Genomic DNA, 9,570 nt, shown 5'->3' with positions numbered 1-9,570 from the left:
CTGAGAGGGGCTAAGTGACTTTCTCAGGCTCACTCAGATACTAGGTAACTGAAGCAGTATTAGGACTCAGCTATTTCTGACTACAAGTTCAGACTTTACTATGTTATCTACCTAGTTCACTCATTGCCCCAATTCTTTCAGGCTATGAGGCTAAGCAACTATCTTAACTAAATTAAGGCATTTTCCATTTTAAGTCTGTACCTTAATCCACTGTTTCTCATTCTAAACCATTTATAATGATTATAAATTGTCTCAGGAAGATTCTGAAAATCACTTGGCAAGATAAGATACCAGACATTAAGGGCATTTCTCCAGCTAAACTGCCAAGTATTCCAACTCTACTGCAGAGAGCACAACTCCATTGGGCTCGCCACATTGTTTGAATGCCAAATGTGCATTTACCAAGAAAAGTGTTTTATGGAGAACTCACAAGCTCTCACAAGGTGGTCAGAAATATTGATAGGACATCCTCAAAGTCTTTCTTAAGAACTTTAGAATTGATTGGATGACATGGGGGACATTGCCACATAACCAGCATGGCTTGCCCTCATCAGAGAAAGGACTGTGCTCTTATTAGCAAAACAGAACTGAATTAGCTCAGAAGAAATGTGAGAAGCTCAAAGTTAGACAACCTACCTCAAATGTTGATAGGGATTATTTGTGTCCAACTTGTGGCAGAGCAAACCTTAAGCCATAAGCAAGTTTTCCATGGATTGCCAGTGAATAGAAAGGTTAACAATATCATTGTTGGAAAAACTATGAAAGAAGCAGTTTTAGAGATCCCTGTGAAGACTTGTGCAAAGTGATCCATAAAAGAATGAGCAGAACCAGGAGAACAATTTATACAATACACAACATTATAAGGCAAATAAATTTGAAAAACTTGAGTTCTCTAATCAATACAATGACCAATGTTGACTATAATTCAATGAGGAACCATTGCTACTCACCTTCTGAATGAAAGATGATGAACTCACTCTCAATTAAGACCCATACAATTTTAGAAATAATCAATGTGGCAATTTGTTTTGTTTGACTATGCAAAAGATTTGCTTTCCTTTTTTTTTTTTTTAATTGGGAAAGAAGGAGGACAAAAATAATTTTTGTTTGTAGAAAAAAAAAAAATAAAGGACAACTTTTGATTAAGACAATGATTCAAGACAGTTCCAAAGATCCATGAGGGCAATGTCATCAGTCTTCAGAGGAAGAAGTGATGAAATCTGAGTGCAGGTTTAAGCATACTTTTAACTTATTTTTCTTGGTTTTCTTGTCTGTGTCTGTTTTCTTCTGCAACATAGTTTGTGAGAATGTTTTCCATGACTTCACATGCATAATCTATGTCATATTGCTTGCCTTCTGGAGTAGGAAAGGAGAATTTGGAACTCAAAATTTTTAAAAGTGAGTGTTAAAATATTTTTACACGTAATTGAGAAATAATTAATGAAATAGATACAAATGAGAGACTAAAACCTCTTATTAAAGGTTAGGTTTTCTCAGAAATAAACTCTGTATGGACTAAGTGCATGAATCCAAAGGAAAGGGGTCCCTTAGAGGAAAAGAGTATCAAGTGCCCCAACCTGATAGAGCCAGAAGCAGTTCCTTACTGTTAAAAAAGAAATAATAACTAAATGAACTAAGAGATGAATAAAGACCACAGTGTCACATCACAGAGAATGAATCTCTCTTACTCACTCAGAATGAGTTTTTAACTTTCTCTATTCTCCTGGCGAATTCTTTATGGCCCATTTTAGCTGAAAGTCAATATGCGTTAAACTCCATCTATCCTGCAGTTTTCACAGAATTAGGCTAGGTAAAAGTACTTCATTTGTCTACTTTAGGTAAGCCTAGAGGATGACTGAAAGAATATTCAATTCAGTAGAAAACCTTCGACTTTTGGATCTCAAGCAGCACCCCGTCTTCCTCCTCTCCAATCTAGCCTAGTCTAACTTTTGTCTCCAACTAGACTTCATTCGGGCAAGGACTATGATTTATGTCAACTTTGAATGGGAGGTAGAACCAGTGGCATGAACTTTGGCCTTTGGACTTCCAATAGCATTTCCTCTGGCTCATCTTAAATTCGGTTATCATGCAATGGGTATTATAATTATCTCTTTTGTGTTCGCAGACTGCAGGTTTAAGAATAGTGATTAAGAAAAATGCTGGTGTCTTGTCACGTGGATCCAGCACAATGCTCTTGCACCCCCTTAGGCTCTAAATCTCGGTTTCCTTAAATCATCCAAGTGAAAGGAGGGAAGTGGGGGAGGTGGGAGGATGTAGACCAAAGACTTTGGGGAACCCCAGCTGGAGAAGGGGGTGGGGCGGAGAGTAATGGGGAAGGGCAGGAAATGGAGAGAAAAGCGGGATGAAGACTAGGGGCGGCGGGGGAGGGGCGGTGACTGGGCCCTGGACCAGCAGAGCGGAGGGGGCCTCGGTTGGCACTGCTGGGCTCTACACACAGCAGGCTCTTAATAACTGCCTGTCATTCGAGGGCTGGATGACAGAGACTCTCTTCTCCCCTCTGGGCCTCACTACGCCCAGGATGGGCTCTAAGCGCTACAGATAGGGGAAGCGGGTGGGCGGGGGGCCGGGGAATCGTTCCCGCTCAGCCCCTGCGGGGTGCTAGCCCGCCACCTCGAGACGTGGGCTTGTTGACGAAGGGGATGCACTCCCCAGGGCAGGGGCGGAGCCGCTGTTGCTCGCGGTGTACGCCGAGAGTTGTAGTTCCCCGCCCCAGAGTGGGGGGCGGAGCGGGCGGGCAGCTGTGCATCATGGGAAAAGCAGTTCTCCGAATGAAGTATGACTGTATGCAAGGAACTCTACGTTCATTCATCCGGAAATATCTCTTGTTCGTCTCGCCAGAGCTGGAGCTTAGGCCCAGTGGGACGCCGCGCGGCTGGTTTTTCCGGACGAGCGCCGAATCATTCTGACCTTCCCTCCAGCGTTGACCCCGGAAGTAGTGCGGCCAACGGCGGAAGCGCGCGGCGCGGTGCATTGTGGGGGGCGTAGTCCGACTTCCCGGGCGCTTCTTCGTCGCGGCCCGGGGACTGACTGACTGACTGACAGGCTCTGGTGGCTGCGGAGACTGCCGGCGGGCGGGTGGACGGCGCGGGGGCCGTCGGGGAGCGTCCCTAGGAGAGAGAGCGAGCGAGGCGAGGCCCGGCTCCGCTCGGGGCGGGGCGGGACGCCGCCTCCCGGCCGGTGGGGGACGTAAGGCGTCTGTGCTGGCGCTGAGGCCTCGCCCGTCGGTGGGTGTCCCGGGGTCCCGAGGACAGGGCCCGGGGGTGAGGCCGGGCCCCGAGGAGGAGCCGGAGGCCGGGTCTCGGCCGAGGCCCTCGGAGCTTTCAGGGCCCGAGCGGTCGGGCGGCGGCGGCGGCCGAGGCCCGAGGCCGGGGCCGTCGGCGGGTCGGGGCCGCCGCGATGCCGGGCTTCACGTGCTGCGTGCCGGGCTGCTACAACAACTCGCACCGGGACAAGGCGCTGCACTTTTACACCTTCCCCAAGGACGCGGAGCTGCGGCGCCAATGGCTCAAGAACGTGTCCCGGGCCGGCGTCAGCGGCTGCTTCTCCACCTTCCAGCCTACGGCCGGCCATCGCCTGTGCAGCGTCCACTTCCAGGGCGGCCGCAAGACCTACACGGTGCGCGTCCCCACCATCTTCCCGCTGCGCGGCGTCAATGAGCGCAAGGCCCGGCGGCCCGGGGGCGGCGGAGCGGCGGGGGCGGCGGCCCGCCGGAGGCAGCAGCAGCAGCAACAGCAGCAGCAGACGCCGCAGCCATCCCAGCCCCCGCCGCAGCCGGCCGCGCTTCCGGCCCCGGCGCAGGCATCCCTAGTGTCGGCTTCGGCCGCCGTGCTGCTCACGCTGCAGGCGGCCGTGGAGAGCGGAGCCGCCGCCGCCGCCCCCCCGCAGCCGCCGGCCGGGGACGACGTGAAGCCCATCGACCTGACGGTGCAGGTGGAGTTCGCCTCGGCCGAGGGGGCCCCCGCGCCCGAGCTCGGAGTCCCGGCCGTGGCTGCCGCGGCCTCGGGGCCCCAGCTGGTGGTGGTGGGCGAGGAGGGCTTCCCCGACACGGGCTCGGACCACTCTTACTCGCTGTCTTCTGGCACCACTGAGGAGGAGCTGCTGCGGAAGCTGAACGAGCAGCGCGACATCCTGGCCCTGATGGAGGTGAAGATGAAGGAGATGAAGGGCAGCATCCGCCACCTGCGGCTCACCGAGGCCAAGCTCCGGGAGGAACTCCGAGAGAAGGACCGGCTGCTGGCCATGGCGGTTATCCGCAAGAAGCACGGGATGTGAGCCGGCCTCCCGCCTGCCCCCACCCCGGACCTCTGGCTTCCCACCTGCCGTTGGCCCCGCCTGGGGCTGCCTTTGACGCTGGACCTCACCCCCACCCCTTCCTCTGCAGTGGGACTCCCGGCCTGGCATCCCCCGTCCTGGACCACAGATGGAATGAGCCCGGGGTGCCCTCACTTGTGTGGCCTCTGACATGACTACTGCCTCAAGAAGGCAGGTGGGCCAGGCTGGTGGCCCCTCGGTTCTGTGCATTGGCCACGCCAGCCGGTATGAGAAGGACTTAATTCGCTGTTTCTGTTTGGAACTCTTTTTATGACCATAGGATTTAAAGCGATCACTGTTTGGAACTCATCCTTAGGGTTATGGGTGGGAAGGCAGGCTCCAGGGAACCATAGGAGGGGAACTCAACCTTGGGAGTTGATCAGACAGTCCCTTTCTGTGTAGTGATAAAGGCAGAATTGGGATCCAGATCCCAAGAAGCATCCAATGCTTATTCCCACTTCCTCCTGGCCCTCCACCCTTCAGCTTTTCCTATCCCAGTTTTGGACTGTGATTCCAATAAGGGGATGTGATGAACTGGAATCAAATCTATTGAGTTTTTTCCTGGGTGGTGTAAGCAGCACATTCCCCTCTGTCTCGTCTGACAGTTTGTCTTTGGCGGGGAGCTGGGTGACCTTTCTGAGGTATATCCAATTTGCCTGGGACTTGGGTTTTTTTTTTTTAAATAACCCCCCCAAAAAAAAAACCCATCCTGGTAATATGTTTGCTACTGGTTACAAAAATTATATTTTCTGTACAATTAGACTAAAGTTTTCACTGTGTCCTGTTTGGCAAAGCAAATTAATTAAAATGTAAGGTTTTTATTTGGGCTTGGGGGCTCTTATTTTCCAAGAAAAATATTCTATCCACACAAGTCCCTAAACTAAGGTACTAAATATTACCTAGAGATGCCAAAGGTCTAGTGGGATGGTTGGCAGAGGGAACAGAATTCCTATTAAGATATTGGGGAAATGGGGTTGGGAGATTTCAGACCAGAATTCCACCAGGGAGAGGGAAAAGTAGCCTCTTAAAAAGAAGGAAAGGATGCTTGCCATAGAACCAATAGCATTGGACTTGTTGAAGTCAGCCGGTCTTGGGTTAAAACTCCAGCTCTGATCCTAGGTTATGTGGCCACAATCGAGTTACTTCCCTCTGAGCTCCTGTTTAGTAATATTTACACAAGGCTGTTGTGAGGAAAGTGGTTTGTAAACCATAAAGTGCAATAGAAATGTGAGTTCATCTTAGGAGGGGACTTACTCAGCTAATAGGGTTGGTTGGGATCCTAAATGTGATTTATCCTTAAAATTGGCTTCACTCATTCATCAGTCTTCTGTGAGGAGGGATACTCTTAAAATGAGACCTTGACAGATTTATATTCAAACAATCTCTATATTCTTCCTGTAGTAGAGAAGACCCTAGAATCCCAGGAAAGACCAAATGAAACCAAAGCTAAATTATAACAACATATAGGTCTAGATCTGAAAGGGCTTTGAATTGAACTTTTCCTCTCTGTTGTGGGAAAAACTCCTAGGTGGGGGGAGAATAGGTGGAGGGGGGAAGAGCCTGTCCAAATGACTGGATCTTTTTCCAGTATTTTATGACAGTCAGGTTGGTGATCCTGTAGATTGTTACTTCAGAGTGAAAAAACTTTAATTTGAACATTGCCTACAATTATGTCTAGAAGGCATGAAGTGCAAGCATTATTCCCATTAGGAGAAAACTCCTGATCCCATGTTTATAATCACACATTGAAGGTCAAAACTAGAATTGCACAGGATTTGCTTTTTAGAAGAACTGGATTCATCTTTGGGTGGGGATAGGTGAGGATATTTTAGCAATTCTTGGCATTTCTATGAAATTTCCAAAATATTATTACATCTTTTTATCCTTTTTGGCTCTCAGCAAATCTGAAGTGCCCTTTAGGAATAAGTCATTTTGAATGCCACTCCCAAGCCCCATATCTTTATTCTTGGTAAGCAAAGAAAACCAAAAATGTGTTCCCTCATTTCTAATAGTAAAAAGAGAAATCAGTGCTGTGAAAGCCCACAATTGGCTGAGAGTTAAATCCCTTTTGTTTTGGAATCTGCTTATTTTGATTCAAAATATAAATGTGGACCCCTGTAAAAGGAAGGGTGTAATGCCAGGAATAATGAGAAAATCACTATATGGAGAGAGAAATAATCTGGTTTAAATCCAGACAGTATACTGTAACAGAGCAGTGGGATCAAACTCAGAAACAAAGCCATTAAATTATACAGAAGCATCTCTGCAGATCACAGCTTTACTTAGAGAACCACCTCTTCGTATTATCTGTTTTATTGTATTTTTATTTTGTTACATGTTTTCTAATTACATTTAAATCTTACTCCTGCTGCACTAGTTTGGGTTTGAGACCTCTGCTGTAGAGGACCTAGTTTTGAATCCTGGCTCTACTTGTTACCGCTTCTAAAATGAGGGGAATGGCTAAATGACCAGAAGAAAGAGTATCAGCCTTTGCTTTGGTATTTTGGGTGGGGCAGTGAGGGCCAGTGGACTCTTGGGCTATTGTGGTAGCTACTTTAAAAGTTCATCTTAGGCTTTTTTTTTTTTTTTGTCTCTCTGATGCCCTTTCATCACCCTAGTTCTTTCAATTCTAGTTGAAGAACCTGTTTATGGATCATATGTGCACTTACACATAACCAAACAGTGACTCAGTGGAAAAAAAGAGTGCATGAAAATTCAGGATCTTGCCTTTTGATGAGCTGAACTTAGTATTTTGGTTTTGTTGAATTTTTTTTTTTTTAATTAAAAATTTTTTAAACAACAAAAAGCTTGTGCAGCCCTCTCCCCCCATTCCTCCCTCACCCCCTTTCCATTATGTCTGTCCTTGCCTTTGGGACCCCAGCTTGGAGAGAACATTAGAGGACTTTAAGCAGAATCTGGATAATTGTGTGCCCAGGATGTAGGGTAGAGCAGACCTTGGAGGTCCTTTATACATCTTAAATTAAAAATTGGCAGCACTGTCTAGCATATGATGTTTCCACTTTGCTGTGGGGCTTTGGCTTCATCATCTGGTTTAGTCTCATAGAGGAACCTTCTCATCTATTCTAAAACTAGTTGTTTAATGCTTTTTTTGTAGTGAACCGGAGAGAAGGGAATCGGGGTAGACAAAGGGAATTGGTCCTCTTGTTTGATACATTTTTTTTATTCTGTTGTGCTGTGGGTCCAAGGGCTCTACCACTCACCATCTCATTCCCACCCCCATGGTTAAGAAAGAACTGTTGGTGTTTTCTCTTCAGACTGGATGTCTTTAATATTAGAAGCCTGTCTTTTCTGTTTCTGCTCCCTTGATTAGTTTTATGGTTCCCTTTCTCTGCTCCACAGAAGGCGTTAGAGGCTATTTTGCCCTCAATGTGTCACCTAATGGAATGTCAGATTGAGGCAAAGGAAATGTGAGGAATCAAGACAACACAACATTGTGTACTCTGGCTTCAGATGTAGCTTGTTGCAGTAAAAAACAAAACCAAAAAAACAACTGCCTTGCCTTCTAGTTTTTTTCAAATCTAACATTCTGTGTTCCAGTATTCATGTTCCAAGATACCTTCCAATTCTGATATTCCATTTGTGAAAAGCTTTGGAACTCCATCCTCCTGGAGGTGAGAAGTGCTTAAGGAAGAACTGAATGAGCCTCTGCTACTCTTGGGCTTCAACAGACTGATGGATATCTTTGTCCATTTCTTTTCTTGGTAGCTTTGCCTTTACTAACAGTCCTTTTTTCTGAGTAGTAAAGGCAAGAAAACTGAGCTCAGGGCTCAAGGACTTTCGGTGTCCATCTGTGCTGCAGCATCCTGGGCTCACTGATGTCATCCTCACCTGGAATTTGGAGAGAAACAACTGCAGGAGTAAGAGAAAGGAGTAGGAGATTCTCAGTCTGTTTAAATAGAGTCTCCCCTCTCCCAGTCACTTCTCCAGGTACATATCCTTGATGGGACTTGCCTGCTTTTTGACCATGGCTTCATCTGGAAAACTCTGAATAAGACCATTAGCATGACAGCTGGTACTTTAATATAGCACTGACCTGAAGGACTAGCTTTATGTTTATTGATGCTACTAAGGAAAGCAAAAAGCACCCTGGGCTCAGAAGAGGAACACCTGGGATTTTTCTGGTTTCTGCTCTGCCATTAGTGACCTAAGCAGAACTTTTCTCAGCTGTGATAACACTGTATCTACCTCACAGAATGGTGGGGAAAATATTCATAAACTTTGAAGTGATTTATGAATTTGTGCTATTGCGTGTAACCTTAGGAATTAAGGTCAGATTATCTGAGATGCCTTTTAGCACTAAAAATGGAGGATTCTCTGAGGAGAAATGGAAGGAATTCTTTGCTTTTCCCCTTATCTCTAGTGTTAAGACTATGCTTTGCATTCTTTCCAATTTACTGAGGAGGAGAATTCTCTTTACCCAGAACTAGCATTATTCATGGATTGTTACTAGTCCTTCCCATTGGGCATCTGTAGGTTCTTCTTTCCTAGAGAAGATTATAGGAAAACTCCCTAAATCTGTTTGGTTACATCTCTACTAGTTTACTGCTAGGTTACATCTTATACTAGCTTACAAAAATGAAAGTCTCTCTCTGTTTTTTAAGAAGTGATAACCATCTAACCTCATATTTCCAGTTCACAAACTACCCTCTCTCTGGAGCAAAATCTCCCAATAAGTTATATTCTAATGCAGGGGTTCTTTACCTTTTTCTGTATGAAGGGCTCCTCTGGCAGTCTGAATCCTTTCTCTAAAATGACTTTAAAATCATAATTGAAAGTTGATGCTGAATTTCCTGTAGAGTTTGGTGAAAACTGATGCGGGCTTTTAATTTTTTTCCTTGTACAAGTCCATGGAGTCCCTGAAGTCTCTGAATGGATGCCAGCTTAACAAATGCTGTTCCAGAGAGCTCAGTGTTACTCCTCAGTTGCCATGCTAATAGGATAGAACCGGGTGTCAGGAAGACTTGAATTCAAATCTGGCTTTAGATCTTAGCTGTCACTTAGCCTGTTTGCTTAACTGTAAAAGTGGAAATAACATCTTCCCAGAGTTTGTGAGGATCCAATGAGATATTTGTAAAACAAAGTGCTTAGTAAAAGTAGGTGCCTTATAAATGATTTTTCCTTTCCCAAGGGAGCAGCTTCTGTTCTAAGCAGCAGTCACTGTTGGAAAGTTTGTTTGCAGGAAAGTCTGCCCCTGAAACTTGCAGGATTGGCTTCCCT

The 9,570-nt window shown here is 46.4% G+C and overlaps 1 protein-coding gene across 1 annotated transcript; it reads left to right on the top strand.

Annotated features, from left to right (window-relative positions):
* Nucleotides 1-3,278: 3,278 nt before the first annotated feature.
* On the top strand, nucleotides 3,279-4,426 carry THAP11 (THAP domain containing 11). Its single transcript, XM_074286406.1, has one exon. It carries the CDS (start codon nucleotides 3,418-3,420, stop codon nucleotides 4,291-4,293), a length of 876 nt encoding a protein of 291 aa, XP_074142507.1. The 5' UTR covers nucleotides 3,279-3,417; the 3' UTR covers nucleotides 4,294-4,426.
* Nucleotides 4,427-9,570: the final 5,144 nt, after the last annotated feature.

Source organism: Sminthopsis crassicaudata, chromosome 2 (genome assembly GCF_048593235.1).
Source record: "Sminthopsis crassicaudata isolate SCR6 chromosome 2, ASM4859323v1, whole genome shotgun sequence".
Taxonomy (NCBI): domain Eukaryota; kingdom Metazoa; phylum Chordata; class Mammalia; order Dasyuromorphia; family Dasyuridae; genus Sminthopsis; species Sminthopsis crassicaudata.
Note: the sequence above shows the minus strand (reverse complement) of the source record. Positions and strands in the feature narration are given on the sequence as shown.

Coding starts and splice junctions, on each gene's coding strand:
- THAP11 (XM_074286406.1), top strand. CDS start 3,418: ATGCCGGGCTTCACGTGCTGCGTGCCGGGCTGCTACAACAACTCGCAC.